This window comes from Aspergillus pseudonomiae (genome assembly GCF_009193645.1).
Source record: "Aspergillus pseudonomiae strain CBS 119388 unplaced genomic scaffold BDV37scaffold_2, whole genome shotgun sequence".
Classification (NCBI taxonomy): Eukaryota; Fungi; Ascomycota; class Eurotiomycetes; order Eurotiales; family Aspergillaceae; genus Aspergillus; species Aspergillus pseudonomiae.
In genome coordinates, this window is record NW_022475994.1 from 282,026 (window position 1) to 304,279 (window position 22,254).

A 22,254-nucleotide genomic window follows, 5' to 3' on the forward strand; every position below is an offset into this window, starting at 1 on the left:
CAATTGATAATAATAATGCTCAGCCGGGAGACTATTCCTTTTTGGGCTTCCCATGGGTAAGCAAGCGCCGGCCAATAAGGTTTCCTGGTAAGTGACGGAATCGAGGAAAAAAAAAAAAAAAAAAAAAAAAAAAAAAAAAAAAAAAAAAAAAAAAAAAAAAAAAAAAAAAACCCCAAAAGAAAAAGAAAACTGAGATCTTGACTGATGTAAACGGAGCCTGTTTTGCTTTCCTCTTTCTTTTCCAGTTGTGAGGGCCTAATCAGCAACGTTGCCGCATTGATTTAATTTATCTGATTTTAGCGATTTCGATTTACCTTTTATCTCCGTGCTCTCCATCCAGTTTCACTTCTACTCTTCCACCTCCCCCGCATACAATCGACTCCGAATCCATTGGCACCGTTAGATTTGATAGGATGGCGCCCCCTGTGAGTATCTTATTCTAACTATCATTTCTTTTCTTTTCGTTCAGTCTTCTGTACTCCCGGTTTGAATAAAACGACCTTGTGCTAACGCCGCCGAATGGTATGACTCAGATTACTGTTGTGCCGTCGCTTGAGGCCGCAAAGGATGTAATTAGCCACTCGAAAGATGCTCAATATCCCCCCAACCTGCTCCCACTTACTGCGTCTATCCCCGCCGACTTGTTGACACCTACAGTGGCATATCTGAAGGTTGCGGAGAAGTGAGTTCCGATTCCAGAGCCCTCCGCCCCCTCTTGCCTCTGGCGGGGTAGCTGATACGGCCAACTCTTGCGCAGATCCAAACTATCATTCCTCTACGAGAGTGCTGCGACCACGGAGACAATTGGGAGATATAGTTTTGTGGGAGCTGGTATGCATACTTGCCCATCATGGCCACCTTGCTGGACCTACTATTAACCTGTGCGTTTGCGACGCGGTGAAGATCCCCGAAAAGTTCTCAAGACTGGCCCCGGTCACGGCCCCGAGTGTGATCCTCTTCCGATCCTGGAGAGAGAGATCGCTGATTACCGCGTTGCGACAGTACCCGGCTTGACGCTACCACCACTCACGGGCGGTGCTATTGGTTACGTCGGATACGACTGTGTGAGGTACTTTGAGCCCAAGACGGCCCGGCCTCTCAAGGATGTGCTCGGAATCCCAGAGTCGCTGTTCATGCTGTTTGATACCATTGTCGCATTCGATCACTTTTACCAGGTCATCAAAATCATTACCTTCGTTCCTATCACACATGTCGACTCGGATTTCGAAACCGAGTACCGGAAAGGCGAAGACGTGATCAAGCGCACTATTGAACGACTCCTCCGACCCGAGACCCCGCTACCTCCCCAAGGTCCGATCATTCCCAACCAGGAGTACACATCCAATATCGGGCGCGAGGGGTACGAGCGGCACGTGCTGAAACTCAAGGAGCACATCTCCAAAGGCGATATCTTCCAGACTGTGCCATCCCAACGGCTGTCTCGTCCTACCTCCCTCCACCCATTTAACCTCTTCCGTCATCTGCGCACAGTCAACCCTTCTCCATACCTATTCTACATCGACTGCGAAGACTTTCAGCTCGTTGGTGCTAGTCCAGAGCTTCTGGCGAAGGAGGAAAAGGGCCGTATCATTACCCATCCCATCGCCGGCACCGTCAAGCGTGGCAAGTCGCCGGAGGAGGACGAGGCGCTCGCAGAGGAGCTACGAGGCAGTCTAAAGGACCGTGCGGAGCATGTCATGTTGGTGGATCTGGCACGTAACGATGTTAACCGCGTGTGTGACCCGACCACCACTCAGGTGGACCGGTTGATGGTGGTCGAGAAGTTCTCGCATGTGCAACACCTGGTGTCACAGGTATCGGGTATTCTGCGGCCGGATAAGACTAGGTTCGACGCGTTCCGGTCCATCTTTCCCGCCGGCACGGTCTCCGGGGCGCCCAAAGTGCGGGCTATGCAACTGATTGCCGAGTTGGAGGGCGAGAAGCGCGGAGTGTATGCTGGCGCGGTGGGCTACTTCGGATACAACATCGCCAGCACGGACGGAGCAACAGAAACGCCGGGTGCTATGGATACCTGCATTGCACTCCGGACGATGATGGTCAAGGACGGGGTGGCCTACCTCCAAGCAGGTGGTGGAATTGTCTTCGATTCGGACCCGTATGACGAGTATATGGAGACGATCAATAAATTGGGCGCCAACATTGCCTGTATCAAGGGGGCGGAAGCGAAGTATTTGAGCATGGAGGGAGAACAATCATAGACTCAAAGCGGTCTCTTAGCTTTCTTTTCTTTCTTCGGATTCTCTTGTTCCTCTTTGTTGATAGGGAATTGAATGACGACTACGATCTAGAGCGATGGGAAAACAATGAAGTCCTTCACAAATTTTATTTTATATTATTTTCTTCTTTTTGTTCCTTTCATCCCAAGTTCCCACACTCTGATTGGATCACAAGGTGTTATGGGGATTCGTGTTGCGAAGGGTATTTACTACTCAAGCTAGGTAAGGAAATGTCGGCACCGTATTAGTTAAGTCGGAGTGCCTGAACTGAATTGACATAGCGGGCTCAATGCACCTCTCATGTTGGACCCATTGGTCACAGGCCAGGGATTCTTCATTGGAAAACAGAGTTGTTTATGATTGCCCCTTAGATAGGTGATTGAATATCCTCCTAAGGGGTAGCAAAGCTGCGATATGTCCTTGGATATTATTACCTGTCCCTGCCAATGATGGATCATGGCTAACTGAAAGAGGTCCTTGTCTCGGGTGATCCTGGGTCTGCGACGCTTTTGTATCACCCAGGAGTCCATATTCTTCGGGTTGGACACTCTATCTGCTATTACGACCAGATTAATTTCATTGATTGATTGGCAAAGCACTCAGCCTTGTAAAAAGCGCCACTTGTGTGTCAATTCTCTCGAGCAGCATCACCTTCGAGAAGAAGTATCGAATTCTGTCCCCTCCATCGCAACCTTGACCATCTCGATGGCAAGCAGAGTTGCTTTTCTGATCCCCATTTCCTTGCCCATGATATCTAGTTGCCTGGCAATCCACATCGTCTGCTCCAGGCTTCTCCAACATTCTACCACCCCAGCCACGTAAAGCGGCCACAAGACATGCATTTACGCCAGCATGTCGGGCAGAAAACGGTGGGGCTCCACTGATCTGGCGAAAAATAGAGCTGATCCTTATGGTGATGCACATCCTATCTCATCTCAAGGGACCATGGCACCAATGTTGCTAAAGTCCATGTTCTGCAGACCCAGACCACACTTAGTTCCTAGCAGGGTGACCGCCCTGGAGTGCAAGCGCCACCACTAAACCCGGCAATGATGAATGTTTCACTCTCCTCGGATGAGCCTGCCAAAGCGCTTCAGCTGATGGCGCGCATGGCGCCCTTCAATCCCCCACGACTGGCACCACGGGTGCACAAGAACTATGCTATGCGCCTATATGTCGCATATACTGGGTACCTGTGTCTGATGGCGTCAGAGGCACTGTACCCCTTGTACAGACCTTCTGGCAGCCAGGGGCAGCTAACGCTAGGGTCAGATGAGGTGTATATCATGACCATTAAGCAGCAAGCCGCCGTTGGCGACAGGAGGATTCTGGAGCCTCACTGAGTACAACTCCCAAAAGTTCCTGATTGACCGCCCACTCGGGAGGTATTCCGTCAGGGATCGGACTGATCTCGCCTACCCAGACAGGACTCCTGTTTATGAGGATCGAAGCAGCAATGATGATGGTAGTTTTCAGGTTCTGATCCAGCCCGCGGATAAGCGGCCGCCGGCGAATTGGACGTCGAAGTGAGCTCTGCTTTGCCTTCTTGGTCAATTTGCTGGCTAGTCTCAAGACTAACTTGTCCAGCTGGCTTCCAATTCAGTCTGGTGGAGGGGACTTTGAGCTTGCTTGTGAGCGAACTTTTGTCATTTCTACAGGCACCCCGAGTAACGTCAAATAGTGCGATTCTATGAGCCCGGACAGCCATTGCAGCAGGGGAAGTGGGAGTATCCCACGATACAGAAGCAGCAAGCCATGGTTTGACTGCGAAATATCAGTAGTAGAGAGCGCGGGTTCGGCTGTCTCAGGTATCCAGTAAGGCTGTTCAGTAGTTAGATTCATCCTTTACAGATTAGACATGTCCGTCACAAATATCAAATATAATTCTCAAGAAAGATTATTATACACTGGAGACGCGGAAAGCGCGTAAGGTAGCATTACGCTGGTGGCCGGACCAATAAGTAGTAGTATCGGATGAATGAGCACAAGTGTTCATTAAATTAAATGGATGTACAGAAAGAACACTGCTGCCTAAGCGGTACCAATCAGGCTCCCATCCTCCTAATACCAAATTTCCCTCAAGATGGAGAGATTCGGTGGAGGAAAGTAGGTTCAGTTTTTCTTTGGTGAACCGTCAAATTAAGGCTGTCTGGGTTATTATAAAAAAAATATAAAATAAAATAAAATAAAAAGAGCAAAAAGCACGTTGCCTTATGACGTCGTTGGTAACTTTTGGCATTTCCGAGTATCTCTGCACCGCCACAATACTCGAAGTACGGACAGTACGGAGTACATACATCCACCCTTACCCTCCGGTATGAATCAGAGAATGAACTCTGCCGTATGGTAACTTTGCAAGAATCTCGTGTCAGTGAAGAACGATTCTCCTTCATTGGTAAACTGGGTACAAAAGAGGGGTTGAAGAAGAGTTTCTCATGTTGAAGAGGATGCCAAGTCATGGTTGTACGCGGCCGTCCTTTGCCACGGCGCCACGACATCACCAGGGCTGCAGATGGTTTATGAACTAAGTCTTGTGGGGGGGAACAGACCTTTTCTCCTACTAGGTGGAATATTATGGATAGTACGAGGTATATCAGTTGGGTTTGTATCGGTTGATTGGGAGAAATGACGGTTAATTTAGAAAATTAAAAAATAAAATAAAAAGTAAAAGGGTCCTTCGGGCCGTTGTACATACATACATTGGAAAAATCCCGTTGCATACCGTATCTCCATACTATACATACATACCGTAAATAATCATTGTTGAATGTATTGAATAAATCACTTGACGGATTGTATACTTCTGGAACTTCCATCTCTTCTTCCTCACCTCCAACATCATTGTCTCTCTCCGCTTCCTCTCCGATTCTGTTCTTCACTTCTCTGACCCCGCCGGAGTAACGGATCCCATTGTCATAGACCCATTGAACAACTTCTAGGGTCTCTTCAGGGACATTGCTCTACCGGTGGATATCCCTCCACCCCTATTTCCTTCGTCCCCGGAATTGGATCTGCTTTTGATCACTCGGTTCAGACATAATCTCGATTCCCGAATGCTTTTACTGGAAGGGATTACAATCTAAAGAACCGCCCATTTCCAACGGGAGAAAAGAGAACTAGTTTGTGTGTGTGGGGGTGGTTCGAACCTGAACTGATCGGGAGATTTCCATACGATTGGGCGTTGGTCGTCGTCAGCCATCGACCAGTGGCCACCAAAAACCCAGAAGAACCTTCCTGCTCGTCATCGCGACTTTTTCTTTTCTTTCTACCGCTTCTTTCCAAACGCTACCACTACTAATTCTCCTCCTTCGATCTCGCGGTTTCCTTTCTTCCGATCGTCCCTTTCCTGTCCTGATACCCTCGTTGTGTCTTTTAGTGTTCTCAGGGACGATTCCGAGCGGTGGCTGACATTCAATCCCATACGCCCGCCTTCCGTCACACTGCCACTGCCAACTCCACTGCAACCGCCCGCGATAAGGAGAAAGCGACTCACCTCCGCAACTCACCAACGATCCCACCGCTGCCCATTCAACCCCGACGCTCACCTGGGCGGTTTGCGCCTGATTCCCCCTGATTCCCGAGAGCTACCGGTACGCCAGGAGCGCTGCTTATTTTACCCTACTTTGTTTCCAATCATCATCCCATTGGTCTCGAGTGTCCAATTGTCGTCACTATGTCGAAAGTTGTGCGCAGCGTGAAAAATGTCACCAAGGGCTACTCGTCGGTCCAGGTCAAGGTCCGGAATGGTATGTACTGCTAATCTCCTTCTTTTTGCGTTCGGGCTAAGTTACGACTGATTGGTGGCGGTTGCTCGTCGGTCGCTACCGGTGCCCTTGAACCTGTGGTCGACATCGGCTGACGCTTTCAATCCCAGCCACGAGTAATGACCCCTGGGGCCCGACCGGTACAGAGATGGCAGAGATTGCCGCCCTGACGTTTAGCAGGTAGGCTGACCGACCTATTGGCCTCGGGCGATTCTTCCCCCCTCTAGACCGAGCTAATCCGGCTGTACGTACAGTCCCACCGATTTCTACGAGATCATGGACATGTTGGACAAGCGACTAAATGACAAGGGAAAGAATTGGCGTCATGTGTTGAAGTCCCTGAAGGTATTAGATTACTGTCTCCACGAGGGCTCGGAACTAGTCGTGACGTGGGCCCGGAAGAACGTCTACATCATCAAGACCCTGCGCGAGTTCCAGTACGTGGATGAGGATGGCAGAGATGTCGGTCAAAATGGTAGGTCGCGGACGGTATGGTCCCTTACCTCGGTCGGTCGCCCGCTAACGATACGTAGTGCGTGTGGCTGCTAAAGAGCTTACTTCCCTGGTGATGGATGAAGACCGATTGCGAAGTGAGCGCTCCGACCGAAAGCTGTGGAAATCGCGGGTGAGCGGGCTGGACGACTACCCGGGTCATGGAAGTGAGCCACCACAACCGCGTCGAAACGAGCGCCGTCGACGTCCCGCGGACGATGAAGATGTCGAGTACCGCTTGGCGATCGAGGCGAGTAAACATGAGGCCGAAGAAGAACGGAAGCGACGGGCGAAGGGCTCCATGCAATCCGGGGAGGAGGACGAAGATCTGGCCAAGGCGATCAAGCTGAGCAAGGAAGAGGAAGAACTTCGCAAGCGCGAACTTGAAGAGAGCAACGCGCAATCCCTCTTCGATGATACCCCCGTCCCAGCCGCCCCGGCGCAGCCCACCGGTTACAACCAGGGATACCAGCAGCAAAGTGCGGTGGACTGGTTTGGCAACCCGATCAACCCCCAGCAACCTCTGTCGACTGGATACTTGAACAACCAATACGCACAGCCGACGGGATTCCAGGGACAGATGACTGGAATGCCCAATGGATACACCAACGGATTCCAAGCGCAGCCCTCAGGCTTTGACCAGAACCCGTACGGTCAGCCTCAGAATAACTTCCTACAGCCACAGGCCACGCTACAGCCCCAAGCAACGCTACAGCCGCAGCATACGGCGTTTAACACCAATAATCCATATGGTCCCGCAGACATGTTTGCACAGCAACAGCAACAACAACCCCAGCAGCAGCAACCCCAGCCGCAAGATAACTTCCTTTCGTCGGGTAGCAATAACCCATGGGCCTCGAGCAGCCCGCAGCCGGGAGATATGATGAAACCAATGCAGACCGGATCAAACAATCCATTCGCTCCGCGCACGCAGACGCAGCCGTTCCAGGCCAGACCCGCAACGTCCGGACATCCATCCCTGAACACGCTGGCAGAAGAGCGCCCAACTACCGCCTTCAATCCAATCTCCAACTACCAGGCTCCTGTGGCCCCGGCTCCACCCAAAAGTACTCCGCCTCAGATCAACGACCCGCATCACGCTCGTCTCAATGCACTCCTCGCCAGCGGCGACGGCCAAGATACCTTTGGAAACGTCGGCGATCTCCGTATTCCCGCTCAACATACCGCCCCCGGTACCTTCGTCAACTCTGCTGGTCAAGGTCTCGATCGCCTACGCTCCAACCAGACCGGCAACAACCCGTTCTTCGGCCAACAACGGTTCGTCCCCCAGCAAACAGGGTTCGCCCAGCAGCCAACCGGCTTCGCGCAGCCCGCAAACAACCCCTGGGGTGCACAACAATCATACCAGCAGCAGCCTCAGGCTGGAGGCAGCCTGATAGATCTGTGAAAGACGAAACTGTTTTATCCGTGATGTCTGTGGTATACAACTTAACGGGTTTTAGATGGAGGTGGCATACGATACCAGGTCTTTTATCTTGTCTTTATCAATCAAATCTCTACCTTTCTCTCCTTTTATTCCCTTTGTTATGTTGCGTCGTTTTTTACAACGAATGGTTGGGTGTTATGCTCGCATTGAATTAGGGTTCGGGAATTGACATACAGATTTCAGTCCAGTTCATTTAAACCACTTACTTTTACTACTTCTATTACTCCACTATGTCCGGACGCTTACCTTCCTGCTTTCTCTCTCTCTCTCTCTCTCTCTCTCTCTCTCTCACTCGATTTGATGCCAGCCGGGATATCCAACCAGTTCAAACCGAACCCCTTGCTTTCCTCGTGTCTTTGTCTTGCCTTTTTTTTTTTTTTTTTTTTTTTTTGCTCCGTTGATGATGTACCGTTCTACTTATACCTATTACCTACCATATTGATTTGGTTTATGTCTCGTAGTATATAAATTATACTGTACTGTATCATACTACTTCGTATATTGACATGGTTATACTTCCGTAGTAGGTTTGGTTATACGAAGTCTGATGATGGGGGTTTAATATTCCGAAGCCTGAATGTCAAGGGTACTAAGTTAGGTATTGCTGGAAAGAGCCAATGAGACCAGTAAAAGAGAAGGTGGTATGCCTCTACTGCCCATGATCATATCATGTATGCCATGCCATGCCATGCACAGCAGAATATATGCTGAGCTAGTAGGTAGTAGAAAGGGGACAGCACCGGTACTCAATCATCTGTATCCATTTATAAGGATATGTGTGGTCTGTGTTCCCGACCAGGTTCATTCACTACGTACAATATATGCCTTTCCAAGCGTCGCATTCATCCAACAGACAATTCATAATCATGACTCTCATACCATACCCACATAACGCAGAGCAGACCGAAGAAACCATAGCCCAAGGTATCGTATCGTATCGTATCAAACCCAATTCGCCCATTCAAGCCGATCCCCCAGCCACTTAAGTTCCATGCATGCAACGGTCCCAAAGATGAATCATAAGGAAACAAGAAAAGAAAAATGAGAAGAGATACAGAGGGTAGGAAAGGGGGGGAAGGTCTATCCACCTCGCTCGCCGAATTGTCGGGCCCAATCTTCGTATTCTCTTAGTCCGTCCCGACTGACGCTGGGTCGGATGGAGGAGAGACTGGCTTCAAAGTCTTGGAATCGGATGGCGCGGATTTGGTCCATGGGGGTGTGGAGGAGGGCTTCGCCGAGGTTGCGGAGGGGACCCATTGCGGCGTCTTTGGCGAGGGCTGTTATGTCGGAGCCGGAGAAGCCTGTTTTGTGGTTCGTTAGCTTGGGGATACTGATGGTTGGGGAGGAAGAGTAAATGAGGGCAATACCTTCTGTGAGTTGGACTAAAGCGTTAATGTCTTGATCTGTCAAGTCATGCACCTGGTGACTTAGTAATGTCCGGAGTTGTTGTTCGCGGACGTGATGTTCTGGAAGAGGGATATACTGTCGGCGGACGAAGCGACGGCGCGCAGCCTCATCGATGTCCCAGGGCATATTTGTGGCGGCGAGGACGAGGACCCGGCTGGGGTCCCCGCCGGACTTCTTGTCCCTGCCCGGCGATTCACGGCCTGCTGCAGCGCGCTGCAGATCTGACCACTGGATCAGGAATTCGGTCTTTGAGCGTCTTGAAGCCTCGTTCTCAGTGCCGGACGAGCGAGCGGATAAGAGTGAGTCGATTTCGTCCACGAAGATGATCGACGGCGCCAGCGCCTTGGCCAGACTGAACAGGGCGCGGACAAGCTTTTCGCTCTCACCGTGCCACTTCGAGGTCAGTGTGGATGCGGAAACCGAGAAGAATGTCGATTTGGATTCCGTAGCTACAGCGCGCGCAAGCATCGTCTTACCTGTTCCTGGAGGTCCAAAGAGGAGCATACCGCGGGCTGGTTCGCGCAGACCAGAGAAAAGATCTGGCCGGAGAAATGGATAGACGACCGCTTCTTTAAGGGCCTTTTTGGCCCCATCTAGACCAGCAATGTCATCCCAGTGTACTTCATCCCCACGAACTACAATATCGTTGAGGATCTGTCGGGCGGTTGCCACATCCACCCCTTTCGGGAGCTTGTTCAGTATATCCATAATCGCGTCATCCTCATCCTCAACTTCCACTTCGTCCTCATCGGCATCCGTTGATTTGGGGCCAAGAGATTCGGGATCGCTAGATGACGGCGGGGTGATAGCACGCCTGATGCGCGGAGTAGGCCGTCGTTCGGGGCTCGTTCGGGAGATTGACATACGATCTATACTGTCGCTCAACGCATCTTCACCAGTGGAAGCAGGGGTGATTCTCCGCGGTGTCCTTGCAGACCCAGCCTGCAGGTTGTTCGAGGTATCTGCAACCCCCGCGGATCCTCCAGAGGGTGTTGGCGGCTGGTAAGTCGCCCTCAACGCTACAGGCTTTGGTTTGACAGAAGGCCGGGGGGAGGCGCGTGGCTGAACTGTATCATTGGAGCCCTTCGATACAGAAGCGGAATGGGTACGGTTGGCTGATGGCTGCTGGACGCCAGCCGGAGCCTGAGGGGTGGATGTAGGTGTCAAAGTTGGTGCGGGAGTAGACTTCGCCGGTGATCGTCGCGGTGTCTGACCGGGGACGCGAAGTTTCCTCGCCGAGCGACGCTCCTCTCCGGAATCCTCTGGAGGCACGCTTCTCCGTGGGGGGACCCCATCGCCAGACTTCGAACGGGGCGGTGTTGGTTCCTTTCGAAAACTGGGATCATTCGCCACGGTCAAACGGGAGGACGCTAGGGCAGCGTCGCTGACGGCCTTCTCTGACGATGGAGTGCGATAAAGACTTCCCCAGGCCAGACCCGCGGCTTGAGAAGCTGCGGCTGGCCGCAGGTCTTTCCGTCGCGGACTAATTTTCTTTTTGACGGGTTTCTTCAGATCGGCGTTGCGCAGTGTGGACGGCATCGCTTTCCGACGCTCGGGGCTAGAATTGCGGGAAGACGTTGTCTTTGCCGAAGAGGATTGCGTCTTGTGCAATCCGGGACGACCCGCCATTGAGGTTGATGAACCGGTCTCGTTTGCAGTAGATTCCGAGCTAGTGGTGTTAACGGGTGGTGGCGGGCGTCCGGGGATAGTGGGCGGTTTAGATAGATCGGTATATCCGACCGCGGGGACAGTTCCCTCTCCAATCCAACCGCGATAACCAGTGGTGAACGGAGGAGATTTACCAGACGTATCCTTTCTGCTCTCACGGAGGGCCTCGAGTAGATCGACACGCTCCCGACATTGGAGTTCTAACTGGCGGATGGAATCCTGAAGCGCCTTCTCAGTTTCGTTCTTGGGGGTGTACTTGGAGGGTACCCGATAGGCGTTATGGTAGTAAATGGTTTCGAGGGCGGAGCGCCAAGACTTCAAAGCTTCTTCTTCGTTGTTCTGTACGGAAGAGCGATCAGTGACGAATGGAGTCAATTGATGGAAGCAGAACGGCAGACCTGTCCTTCGAAGTAGACGGCAGTCGAGCACATCAGATAACAGTCATCGTAGGTCTTCTGAAGGGAAGACGCCGGTTTGGGGCGCATCATGGATCAAGTACGCCCAAGGGATCTTCGGCGGAATTGCAGGACCCGCCCGCGCGCTATGGATGATAGTCGGAGTAGTGTAATACTAGTTAATCGTAGTCTGGGGGAAGGAATGGCACAAGGACGGGGACCAACTTCTGCTCATTCGTAGGGAGGGAGGCAAAGGAAAAAGAAAGAAAGAACGAAAGACGTTCTGGACGACGAGGACGTGAGTGAGTGAAGTCGAGAGGTCAGAGTGAGAGAGTAAGACATGAAAGTCAGTCAGTGATTCTCCATTTTCCGATTTTTCTCTTACCCAAATTCGGTCATGATTTCGCGTGACGTCGTTGGTGCACCGAAAAAGGGAATAAAAGGTGCCCCACGATGATGGCAAAACTTCTTCCAATGCTACTCTAGTAACTCTACAGCCAACTTAACTCCCTTTTCTTTTGACATTTCGTTTAGTTTTGTGGTCCCCGGAGTGGAGTCGAGTGTCAGTCCTTTATATTAACGAAAATGGATATCTGCGCCAGCTCAGCCTGGCTGGTGTACTCAAAAGTAATTGCCCGCCATATCATCCCGTCTATGTATACATGGGTCCCAAATGCGTAATATATCAGAAGAAATATTCCAGGATTCGGAAATCGATCAAATGAACAAAATAAAACCATAAGAGAAAAGGAACAAAGCCTCCAAAAACAGTTCCCTTGCGTGCCAACGCCGGTATAAATATAGCATACATAGGGCGATCCAAGAAAAGCTCTCGCACTTTTCCCGACACAATCCGTCCCACAAGATGTATATCAACCATTACCAACCAAGAAAATGAAACCCGATGACCAATGGTGAAAAAAGGTACCGAAGAAAGGGTGAGACGTCCTCGCTCCGCCTCATCCGCTGTGGTTCCAGCCAGGCTTTTCCGGCTAGTGTCTCGGACATTTCGCGTACATCCCGAAAAAAACGGTGAATGAGAGAAACGGAGCCCGCGCGAGAGCAGAAGAATCAAGATCGAGCTAATAAAGAGAATGGACAGTATGAACGTCACCCAACATGGCTTGGAATTCCTCTCGCGTCGCATTTCCGCCCTTCGCACGTGATACGTGGCCGCTATCAGCCAACCTTCCTATTTTTTTTTCCTTTAAAAATATTTTTTGTTGAGTGATTTTGATTATTGTTTTGTTGGTCATGGGAGGCCTTACGGAAGGCCCCAGGATGGAGATTTATAATGGATAGTGTGGAAGTCGAATTTATGCGATCGGGCCAGTGGGAAGAAAAAGACCCGTTTTTTTAGATGACCTCCTGGCGCTTGAAGTACGCCTTGGCCATCTCATAAGAGGTCCTTTTGCATGGCATTGTCAGTATAAATCCAAACACAGCAATGGGGGATTTCAGACGAAATAAATCAGGAAAAGATATTCACTCACCAGCAAATGGCTGTGCTGGGCATCGTAGAAATGATGCGAGGACGAGCGCCACGCAGGAAACCACTCCAACCGAACTGCCGCTTGATAATGGCCGCGGCGTTGAAAAGACCCTTCGCCGACCGAATTTCCTCATTCTGTGCCAAACCGCGGGTCTGGAGGAGCGTCTTCACCACGTCGAGCGGTGTCGTGAGACCAGCTGCGAAAGCGCCTGCGAGACCACCCGCAATACAGTGGGTGAACGGGTCGTAATCCCCGGAGGGGTTCATAACCTTGGAAATCGACTCATAGGCGACGAACTGTGTAGCGGTGAAGGGGACGGTCATGCAAAGTGTGGTAGGATAGGAAACGTAGAAAGCCTGAAGACCTTCCGTCCGGTAGACAGACCGGGCGCATTGAAGGATAGTCTTGTGTACCGAGCCATGAACTTGCATACGTTGCTTAATCACTGTGTGTGTTCGATTAGTACACAGCAGAGTCGTGGTTTTCATTTTATTTCTTTTTGGGTGGTGCTGGGCTTGCGGGTTACTCACCATCAAAGGGGTTCATCAAAGCGTCACTGGCAATGGTCGCCGAGGCACCACTCATAGCTGTTCCACGTTAGTAACGAACCACTTAATGACAGACAGTATCATAACCCCATCGGTCACTTACCTGCAGCTAGGGGATGGTGACCGTCATCGACATTGCCACCGGCAAGATCCTTTACAATTTCATATGTGCCAAAGTAGACAGCGTGGGCGGGGCCTATTCGGGAAATTCACATCAGCCTCCGACACCTCCGAGTAGACATCTCCGTATACCGCGGGCTCCGCTTACCAGCACCGACAATAACGCTGGAAACGCCCTTCCATAATGTCCGCCAGCCTTCAATTCGGTAGATTGTGGAAAACGCATTAGTAAGACCGGTGTAAAGTCCGCCGTTCGCGGGATGCAGGATTTGCATGCGAGTCTAGCGTAAGGTCCGATGTTAATATTTGCCTGCCTTTGCAACACGTCACAACACAAAATTTGCGCAACGCATGAAAAGAACTAGCATTAACTCAACATACCTTCAACAAGTCCACCGGATACATGACAGCATGTTCCTTGACTATTGTCAGTACGGGACCGACCATCCACCATTATAACCCATGTTCTTGCACACATACCGCTATCCCTGCGAAGGCACCAGCCAGCATATTCCGGCCGAGGCCGTAGTTAGAGGGGAGGGCCTCGTAGCTATCATAGCAGTATAATTAGCCCCGGAAGCCCCAACATAGTGTATATCAAAAAAAAAGCCCGCCTACGTCTGGGAAAGGAACCGTGGCAATCAGGCAATAGAGAGGCAAGAATGTGGCCTGAAAGCATAACAATGATTTTAACCACTCCCTATGCTTCCCAGCGAGCGATTGGCCAGGCGAAAACAAGAGTTGAAGCGGGTTTTGCGGGAAAAAAAACACATACTCATATTCTAACTCCTGCCCGGGGATTTGTTCGGAGACCGCCATCGAGCTGTCGAAGCTCCAGACGCAGCCGGAGCCGCAAAGAGGAGGGAAAAAGGGTTAGGAGGGAGGAGGGAGAAAAGGGCGCGCGGTGCTAGGTGAGGCGTCACTGTTGTGAAGGTCGAAAAGAGAATACCGAAGAAACCGGGAGCAGGTTGCGGAGTGGAGAGGTAAATCACTAGGGCCGCTTCCGAGGAAGGGAAAAAACAACAAGGAGGCAAAAGAAGTATAGAGGAAGAGACCCGTCTCAACCACCCGAGGAATGGAAAAGAATCAATGCGACAGGAGCAAAAGTGAAATAGGTTAAAAAAATGGATGAGTTGAGAGGATGTGAAAGAGGGAGGGAAGAATAAAATAAATTAAAATGTTTAGTCGGGGATTAGAAGTTGTTACCAAGAATGGAAGTCCTTTCGGTCGGCTCGACGAACGCTGGATTAATGGAAGGTTGATTAAAATGTTATCTGATCCATTTTAGATTAATAGAACCCTCCAGGGAACCACTATGGAATTTTCTGTCTTGACCCAAATACACACTAATATGGGAAGTGATTCATTGTATATTCTTAGGTGTACTGTTCCCATCAGTCTTTCTGTTTAATTCTACTTAATCTGTGAATTTTCTTCATGAATGTACTCTGTACTGTTCTCTGTCTAGCTGAACCTCCGTTAAAAAAAAAATTAGTTAAGCTACGCCAGTTGGGACATTTAGCCTGCTGAATCAGCTTTCCCCGGCTAGACAAAACCAACCCAGGATCAGCGACCGTCCTGGTCCGATGACGGAGTTTATTCACTCTCACCCAGCACATCCCCAACCACTGACAATTGACACAACCAGTTGACCTGTGGCAAGTTGACTCACACCGTTCCGACAGCCTTCCGGATCAATTCCAAACAGATTCACCCAATTCCCATTCAAGACATGCAAGAAGAGGTCCCAAAGAGCTAGCCAAGATTGCCACATCTGACTAACAGGAGAAGTAGAAGTGCCGAATGACGGAGGAATGGCCCGTCCCTCCGCCGCGGCAGCTCTCCTAAAAATCACCGAGCGATGGGAGCAAGGTCACTATTCCCTTTTCTGATTTTTCTTATCTGATGGATCCATCCTGTTGTCCTCCTTTCTGAAATTCTGATTAGTCCATACTCCTTCTCTCTTCAGTCAGAATTATAACCCTAAGCGAACGGCCGCGGCTCACCGGGGATCCCGTAAATACGGTAGTATGTGCAGGGCATTAAGTGACTAATGTATAACTCAGTAGTTCTTAGGCTTTTCTTCTTTCGTACAGGTGACGTGAAACTATATTGTATGGGGTTTCTTACGGAGGACTCCGCAGTATGTATGTTCGTCTTCTTAGGCAACCACGAGTCCTCAAGTTCTCGTGTCGGGCATTTCCGCGGATTCCATATCGACGGGGTGTTTTACATAGGGTTCCTTACCTATATACCAAGATATTAATTTGGGCATGGATTCTTAGAAAATGAGAAAGACTGGACAATAGAAATGCACAAACAATGCAAAAAGGAATAAATGCAGCCCCACTCCGCCCGCGATGTCAAGTACAAGTGGTAGAATTGAATATAGATGTGGACGTTCCCCTATAGTAAATGATAATTGATACAAGAAAGCAAATCACCAAGTAAATAACACCCACGAAAAGCTCCTCTCTTAAATGTTCACAGTGAAACTTTCCCGCAGAGAATTCAGCGCTGTCATGCACGTCGTTAAAGCAAAAGAATGACTGGGTCTTGGGGACCAACCGTGGTTAAACCCGTTTCCCTTCTATACGATTCGCTCTAATCTACCAGTCCACGTTGAAAGACCATTCGCCTGGAGAAACACACGAGTCAGTTCTCTACACCAAAACTTTCTGTGGGGTTCATGACAGAGTCCGTACCATTTTTCAGATTTTCAGCAGTGTCACTCAACAAAATCACCCGCCGTTTGTTGCAATAGGCCGTTTTATCCAAGATGTCCACTTTGAGGTTCGCTAGTTCAGGTACAGGCTTTTCAAACATCTCGCTGAGGTTCTCCACCGCGAGCTCCAAATCTTTCTGGTTATCTTCAAAGATCTCGGTCAGGTTGTTACGCGCAAGGTAGTAGGCAAAAGCATAGGTCCACTTTAGGGTCTGTCGGCATTGTTGAAGTGCTTGTGACGCAGTGTCGAGAAACTGTACTTCGATCCACGATAAACCCGACTGCGACTGAAGGCTCGTCATCTTCTTTTCCGTCTTCAGGTAAAGGTCTTTGTCGAGCTTGGCCGATTGCTCATGGTTTGCATATCGGTTGTAGTAATGGAGATATCGCTCCAATGATGCTCGGGACTTCGCCTGCGCGGTGCGGGCCTCGGATCCTGATTTCTCCTCATAGCGATTGCAATTATACCAGCTAGTACCGTGCTCAGACCATAGGCCCATGCACATCCAGCAGAACTCATGCTTGCATTTGCGGCACGTCATATGGTTGCAACCTCCGTTCTTCTCGATCGTCGAGTGACACCTAGGGCACTCTTTTGTGTTGGCTGAGATCCAGTTGGCCGTTTCGGAATCGTCTTCACACTTCTTGAGCCACATCTTGACTAGCTGACAAGGTGCTGGTTGATGGTCGTTAAGTGTGCAACCAAAGCAGAAATGATGCTTGCAGCTACATTGTACGGTGGGTACAATGCGACGGAGGTCGCGCTGCTTGACCGCACAATCAACAGCGTATTCACAGTTGGGAGCTGGGCACCATTTGAGATTTTCCTTATCATCGACATAGGTTCTTTGTAAGAGGGTGTAATACCTAAACAGTAGTTAGCGGCTGTATCCACCTGCATCCAAGCTAAGTGGACTCACCTATCCTTGAGGTCGGGTGTGACAAGTAGGCCCAACGACTTAGAATCTACGATCATATTACAGCCATCACCCGGACACTCTATCCTGGCCGCTTCTCCTTCCCCACGAATCTTTTGTGCAAGGTAGTGGCGGTAACAATCTACACAGAAACGATGTCCACATCGCATAGCGTATGTCTCCAGGTTATCGTCATCCTCGCAGCAAATCTCGCACACGAATCCAGGTATTACTTCAGTCTTCGGTGTGCCCTCAAAGTTCGTCCCTAAGCCGGCCTCCTCCAGCGTTTCTTCGGGATGATCCATGTAGCCCTCAATAAGCTTTTCCCGATTCCATCGTCCATACCGTAGAAGGATGGCAGAGGATTCCGGTGGGAGACTTAAAATCGATGATACTTCGTTGATTTGTCGATTCTGTTCCCGGTCGATGTCATCCGGGTTTAGGACTTTATATTCAACTTCGTAAGGTTTTCGTGAAGTTGCAACAATGTCTTTATCTTTCGAGAAGCCGCCGTCGAAATCATCACCGAAATCTACAAATAGCAAAGAAGAGGCAGCGTCAGCACCCAGTCAATCACCACCATGCAAAGCTGTGGGCCGCAATATTACGTACCTTCACCTAGGCTCTCATCATCACTCGCCTGGGTGTCCAGAAAGTCATCGGCGCTGGAGGCAACGCTCATAAAATCATCATCAGACTCCATGGTGGTTGACGCCGGCGTAACCAAATCAAGACCCTTCTTTTCCGCGGAAACCGTGAGCACCCCCGAGACGACGGAGGTCAGATCGGTAGCGGGGTTAAGTTCTGCGATACCAGGAGAATCTAATTTCGTCTTGCGAGCAGACTTCCGGGGAGGAGGTCTGGTGGCGGCTTGCGAACGGGCGACGGAATCCTTGGTGGCGGAGTGATTGTCTGTTATCGCCGCCTCGGCCGCCTTTCGCTTCCTTGTTAGAGGAGGCGTGGTGAAAACAGTGGTGTCGCGGCAAGCCGGTATGTGCTGGCACGAAAAAAAAAGTAGGTCCCGAGATTTAACGTCGAGACCTTCTCTTTTTTTCCGAGACAACACAAGGCGCAGCTTACCAAAGGCGGGTAATCAACCTGGGGAAGGCTGATAGATCGAACGGAGGACGAAGGACACGAAGGGCGGACTGAGAGACCAGAGTGTGCAGTAGCAGCAGCAGGACCATGCACTAGCTCTCAGGCGATCAATCGTTGGGCGTGGATAGCTTATCGACGCTGGCACCTTTTGGGTCTTGGGGGAGACGAGAGGGGTGTGGATGTATGTAACTAGGGACGGGAGACGGAACGTCACGGGGAGAGTGGGGGAGCCTTAGGAAGACAAGCCTCAGGTTTGTTTCTTCGCCTTGGGGGGGTAAAATGGCACTAGAGCGCGGTATTGCCGAGAACAACGGAAAATGAAAAAGTTGAGCTCCAGTGTCTACCAATCTGTAGTCTGGGGTAAACAAAGAGTTGCTTGGATAGGGACAGGGGAAAAAAATCAATAAAAAAAAAGAAAAATTTTCAAACAGTGGCGGGATTGCCAAGCAGACAAGTTTACAGTTTTATAAAGACGTGTCAGTATGAGAGGTTTCTAGGATCTGGTGCTAATGCCACGGAATATCCGTGTAGGGGCAAGGCAGCAAAAAGGCAACCTAAAGCGGGTAAACAAATGAAGCAATACTATAGTCCCAATTTTGTATTATGTTTGAGTGGAACTGAATCAGTTGTCAGGCTCAGAGGTGACCATACGATAGATGGTTGATTTTGCTTCGCTGGCATAAATAGATCGAAGGGCACCAATGATGTCAGAGCACCCCTCCGTCAAGGATCTCTTGGTCATTTCTGTTAAAAGTGTCGCCCTTCGGTATGGTGGAGCTCTTACCAGATACATGACTCAACCTGATGACCGGCGCAAATGACCAAGTTTAATAACATTAGGCAGTCACCAGGCAACCAACCCATGTAATACTACGAACTATATATGTCGTGATATCTGGCAATGCATTTTATTGTTTTCACTCATGGCGGTTCATTTTTTGTTTATCCGCGTTTCATAACACGTTCCAATTCTATACCAGATCACTCATCGTCGCTCTCTTCCTCTTCGTCGTCGTCATCCTCTTCCTCGCTACTTTCCTCCTCTTCAGCGTTTGCCAGCCAATCCACGAACTGTTGGGTCTGGCTGCGCACTTGTTTCATCTCGTCAGTACTGGAGGACCTCTCATCAGCCCACCACTGCTCGTATGCCTCCTCTTCTAGGATCTCTAGGTCATATAATTCCTTGGCAACAAACAGAAGGACCGTATCGCCACGGTTGCGGTGCACAAGATCTTGCTGAAGCAAAAGCAGGAGGTCGACCTGGTCAGGCTTCGCATCGCGGTCGCGGTCGAACAAGGACCGTTCAATAATCTCGCGGTACTTGCCAAAGAGTTCCCTAACGATGTCGCCGGCTCCCTTTCCACCTTCCATCAATTGCTGAGTACGCTTCATGAAAGCCGACACCACGGCGCGTCGAACTTGGTGATCAGAAGCGTTGGCTGTCATACGTAGACTGACCAATTCCAGCTGCACCACGTCCGATGTGACGCCATCGCGCAAGCTGTCATACACACTAGTTGCGGCGTCATGAACGAAGTGTTCTTCGTCATCGTCACCGCCTGAGCTACTAAAGCTTCCTGAGCGAGAGTGGCCGTAGCCTGAGACCTCAGATGAAAGGGTCGAGATAGAATCTGTGGAGAGAGAAAGCTGCGCCATATTGTAAACTGCGGAAGAATTTGTCAGCTTTAACGGCCCTGAGAGTAAATGGAAAAGGAAACATACCCAATCCCGATGAGGCATTGCTCTCGGTATCCGAATCATCCTCATCTTCGTAGGGGACGTATTCATAACCCTCGCCGCCTTCGCCGACGACTTCCGGCTCACTTTCCGGCACCCCCCCGTCTTCTTCCCTTGGGGCGTTGGTAATGCGTTTGCCTTCGCTGACGGTCATTCCGTCGGCGATCTTCACTCCATATGAGAGAAGAGCCCCATACTCGATAGTACACTTGCTACCAACTTGGACGTTATCTGCAACAATAGCGTGGCAGACAGTCGAACCGTCGCCAATCACAGCACCATCCCAGATGTAGGCACCGTCTAAAATGACATTCTTACCAATCTTGCAGTTCCTTCCCAGAACCGTATCCTTGACCGTGGTCTTGTCTCCAATGCTCGTGCCTTGTCCAATAACCGTTCGCCGGCCGATAACACATGAACGAGCCAAGGTTACGCCCTGCTCCTGGTAAAGATTTCCCTTCCGAAGTTCGTAGTTGTGGCCCGGAAGTAGGTTGGTGTCGGGGCACAGAGGGTACGCCCACCTCGAAATGACATCCTTGGTAACGGCATCGTACGCCTTCAAGTTTCTCACTCTAGCCGCGTAGTGATCCTTGACGATATGTGTGTGGATCGTCTTTCCATTCAGCTCGTAATCTTTCAGCACACCATACAAGAACTGCGTCCGAGGGGTCTGATAATCGAAGCTGTCAGACCAGAGACTCAGCACGTCAGGCGTGCAAATATCGATGTTGCAGTCGATCAGATCCTGGCGAATATCTAGCTCTGCGTTCTCAAGGATGATTTCCGAGTCGATATTGAGACGGGTCGTCTCTCGTGAATGGTGATCGATTTCCTCGTAATGTAGACAGCGGTCTTTCGTAGGGTCGATGATGAAAACGGGCGAAGAAGATGAAGCCTTGGTTCTATGGTTTCTGCCAGCCTCCCGCAAGATCATCGTCATAATCGCATCTTTGTTTGCTGCACGACGAGCCCGATGTTGGGTCAAAGCGCCTTCAATAGGTAGGTTGCTGATGACATCTCCGCTGACAACGATAAAATCTCCGGTAATAAGATGTTTTCCATCCAGATCGCGCATGACGTCTCCGACGGAGGTAGAAGTGGACTTGAGGAAAGCCAATTGCTTGAACGGCGAGGATGGTGATCTCCATTTGGATGCACTAAAGAAACGTAGCATTAGTATGACCGTAAACTTCATATGGAGAGGGGAAAGCGTCATCCACGTACTTGATATACTTCTCTAACTGATCGGAATGGGCTCCACCGTACAAGAACACGTCTTCGACCCCGGCATTTGCAAGGAACTCCAATGTATACTCAATCAAGGGGGTATTCGCTAGCGGCAAAAGGCACTGTCACCGTCCGTGTCAGCCCATGGCCCATCACTGTGTTTCCCCACCCCCCGCAGCATCCGTTGCTCGTCTCAATAGCTTGTCTTAGATACATACCCTAGGCTTATCAAGAGTGAAAGGTTCAAATCTCGTCTCGAAGGTGTCGGCAAGGACCTAAACAACATCAAAACATTAGCCACACGATCATCGTGCACCCCGCCGTCCTTTGATAGTCGGCAGTCGCAAGAGTAGTATTTTAGAATGATAACATACGACAGCCTGCAACGTCTCTTCTACTTCCTCCGCAGCATTGCCCCTCTGTTTGGAGCCACCGCCTTTTTGCTTTGGACCCATCTGCTAAGACAATGGTAAGCGTGAGTTGCGCGGAAAGATCGAATGCCACATCCTGCGACTCACTAGGTGATTTTCCCCGCCTCACTGAAAGGTCAAATATTTCTGTACAAAGTCCAGCAAGAGAGGATGGATCGTGGTTGAGAAGCCCAAACGATAAGCAGGCTCACAAAGAAATCGGAAATCAACAAAGAAACCGCTTGCACAACCTAAAGGAATTATTTCCGGTTCCCCTCGACGCAAAAACTCCGCCAAGCCCATATTGTGATTCATCCCACTCCCGCCCTTTTTTTGCATGTTTGTTCTGTTTGTGGTGTTTGCTGCCCAGGCTGTGTTCCTTTCACGTGACACACGTGATGGGCGACATTAGCCACACACAACCTGAAGGACCAGCTTCAGCCCCAAAGAGTCCAGAACACCATCCAAGGCCCAGGCCCTCCTGGACTTCTGGCAATATCCCTTGTCCAGGAACCAACGGTCTAGAACCTTAATATACCTCTTTATTGTAGCTCAAATTAAATAGGAGT

The 22,254-nt window shown here is 50.2% G+C and overlaps 7 protein-coding genes across 7 annotated transcripts; 3 read left to right on the plus strand and 4 right to left on the minus strand.

Moving 5' to 3' along the window:
• Nucleotides 1-191: 191 nt before the first annotated feature.
• trpE (anthranilate synthase TRP2) lies at nt 192-2,516 on the plus strand. Its single transcript, XM_032091211.1, has 5 exons — nt 192-247; nt 301-425; nt 534-682; nt 758-831; nt 904-2,516. The coding sequence occupies exons 2-5, from the start codon at nt 414-416 to the stop codon at nt 2,217-2,219; spliced, it is 1,551 nt and encodes a 516-aa protein (XP_031946832.1). The 5' UTR covers nt 192-247; nt 301-413; the 3' UTR covers nt 2,220-2,516.
• A 773-nt stretch (nt 2,517-3,289) lies between these two features.
• On the plus strand, nt 3,290-3,918 carry BDV37DRAFT_277857 (uncharacterized protein; the record flags this gene model as incomplete). The annotated part of the gene is made up of 3 exons (XM_032085881.1): nt 3,290-3,465; nt 3,539-3,763; nt 3,825-3,918. 3 exons carry the CDS (start codon nt 3,290-3,292, stop codon nt 3,916-3,918), a joined length of 495 nt encoding a protein of 164 aa, XP_031946833.1.
• A 1,866-nt stretch (nt 3,919-5,784) lies between these two features.
• On the plus strand, nt 5,785-8,036 carry BDV37DRAFT_78435 (epsin). The gene is made up of 4 exons (XM_032091212.1): nt 5,785-5,983; nt 6,112-6,181; nt 6,256-6,476; nt 6,535-8,036. The coding sequence occupies exons 1-4, from the start codon at nt 5,911-5,913 to the stop codon at nt 7,899-7,901; spliced, it is 1,731 nt and encodes a 576-aa protein (XP_031946834.1). The 5' UTR covers nt 5,785-5,910; the 3' UTR covers nt 7,902-8,036.
• A 645-nt stretch (nt 8,037-8,681) lies between these two features.
• On the minus strand, nt 8,682-11,757 carry BDV37DRAFT_236140 (putative AAA family ATPase). The gene is made up of 3 exons (XM_032080587.1): nt 11,414-11,757; nt 9,308-11,354; nt 8,682-9,241 (listed from the first exon to the last, which is right to left on the minus strand). The coding sequence occupies exons 1-3, from the start codon at nt 11,501-11,503 to the stop codon at nt 9,021-9,023; spliced, it is 2,358 nt and encodes a 785-aa protein (XP_031946835.1). The 5' UTR covers nt 11,504-11,757; the 3' UTR covers nt 8,682-9,020.
• A 669-nt stretch (nt 11,758-12,426) lies between these two features.
• Nucleotides 12,427-14,538, minus strand: mrsA (putative mitochondrial carrier protein). Its single transcript, XM_032091213.1, has 9 exons — nt 14,347-14,538; nt 14,052-14,121; nt 13,953-13,988; nt 13,720-13,852; nt 13,555-13,647; nt 13,434-13,490; nt 12,904-13,348; nt 12,679-12,818; nt 12,427-12,615 (listed from the first exon to the last, which is right to left on the minus strand). Exons 1-8 carry the CDS (start codon nt 14,388-14,390, stop codon nt 12,767-12,769), a joined length of 930 nt encoding a protein of 309 aa, XP_031946836.1. The 5' UTR covers nt 14,391-14,538; the 3' UTR covers nt 12,427-12,615; nt 12,679-12,766.
• Nucleotides 14,539-16,180: 1,642 nt separating this feature from the next.
• Nucleotides 16,181-18,400, minus strand: BDV37DRAFT_277861 (RING finger protein; the record flags this gene model as incomplete). Its single annotated transcript, XM_032085882.1, has 5 exons — nt 16,181-16,209; nt 16,277-17,163; nt 17,217-17,745; nt 17,826-18,157; nt 18,294-18,400. The coding sequence occupies 5 exons, from the start codon at nt 18,398-18,400 to the stop codon at nt 16,181-16,183; spliced, it is 1,884 nt and encodes a 627-aa protein (XP_031946837.1).
• A 798-nt stretch (nt 18,401-19,198) lies between these two features.
• BDV37DRAFT_78610 (translation initiation factor eIF2B catalytic subunit epsilon) lies at nt 19,199-22,000 on the minus strand. Its single transcript, XM_032091214.1, has 5 exons — nt 21,650-22,000; nt 21,494-21,550; nt 21,273-21,397; nt 20,034-21,205; nt 19,199-19,975 (listed from the first exon to the last, which is right to left on the minus strand). Exons 1-5 carry the CDS (start codon nt 21,728-21,730, stop codon nt 19,293-19,295), a joined length of 2,118 nt encoding a protein of 705 aa, XP_031946838.1. The 5' UTR covers nt 21,731-22,000; the 3' UTR covers nt 19,199-19,292.
• Nucleotides 22,001-22,254: the final 254 nt, after the last annotated feature.

Coding starts and splice junctions, on each gene's coding strand:
- BDV37DRAFT_78610 (XM_032091214.1), bottom strand. CDS start 21,730: ATGGGTCCAAAGCAAAAAGGCGGTGGCTCCAAACAGAGGGGCAATGCT. Junction 21,551..21,649: donor AAGAGACGTTGCAGGCTGTC/GTATGTTATCAT, acceptor GATGTTGTTTAG/GTCCTTGCCGACACCTTCGA. Junction 19,976..20,033: donor CAATGCCTCATCGGGATTGG/GTATGTTTCCTT, acceptor ATTCTTCCGCAG/TTTACAATATGGCGCAGCTT.
- mrsA (XM_032091213.1), bottom strand. CDS start 14,390: ATGGCGGTCTCCGAACAAATCCCCGGGCAGGAGTTAGAATATGA. Junction 13,349..13,433: donor TTTGATGAACCCCTTTGATG/GTGAGTAACCCG, acceptor GAACACACACAG/TGATTAAGCAACGTATGCAA. Junction 12,819..12,903: donor CCCAGCACAGCCATTTGCTG/GTGAGTGAATAT, acceptor GCCATGCAAAAG/GACCTCTTATGAGATGGCCA.
- trpE (XM_032091211.1), top strand. Junction 683..757: donor TATCTGAAGGTTGCGGAGAA/GTGAGTTCCGAT, acceptor ACTCTTGCGCAG/ATCCAAACTATCATTCCTCT. Junction 832..903: donor ATATAGTTTTGTGGGAGCTG/GTATGCATACTT, acceptor GACGCGGTGAAG/ATCCCCGAAAAGTTCTCAAG.
- BDV37DRAFT_236140 (XM_032080587.1), bottom strand. CDS start 11,503: ATGATGCGCCCCAAACCGGCGTCTTCCCTTCAGAAGACCTACGATGAC. Junction 11,355..11,413: donor CCGTCTACTTCGAAGGACAG/GTCTGCCGTTCT, acceptor TCTTCCGTACAG/AACAACGAAGAAGAAGCTTT. Junction 9,242..9,307: donor TTTAGTCCAACTCACAGAAG/GTATTGCCCTCA, acceptor ACCACAAAACAG/GCTTCTCCGGCTCCGACATA.
- BDV37DRAFT_78435 (XM_032091212.1), top strand. CDS start 5,911: ATGTCGAAAGTTGTGCGCAGCGTGAAAAATGTCACCAAGGGCTACTCG. Junction 5,984..6,111: donor CCAGGTCAAGGTCCGGAATG/GTATGTACTGCT, acceptor TTTCAATCCCAG/CCACGAGTAATGACCCCTGG. Junction 6,182..6,255: donor GCCGCCCTGACGTTTAGCAG/GTAGGCTGACCG, acceptor CTGTACGTACAG/TCCCACCGATTTCTACGAGA.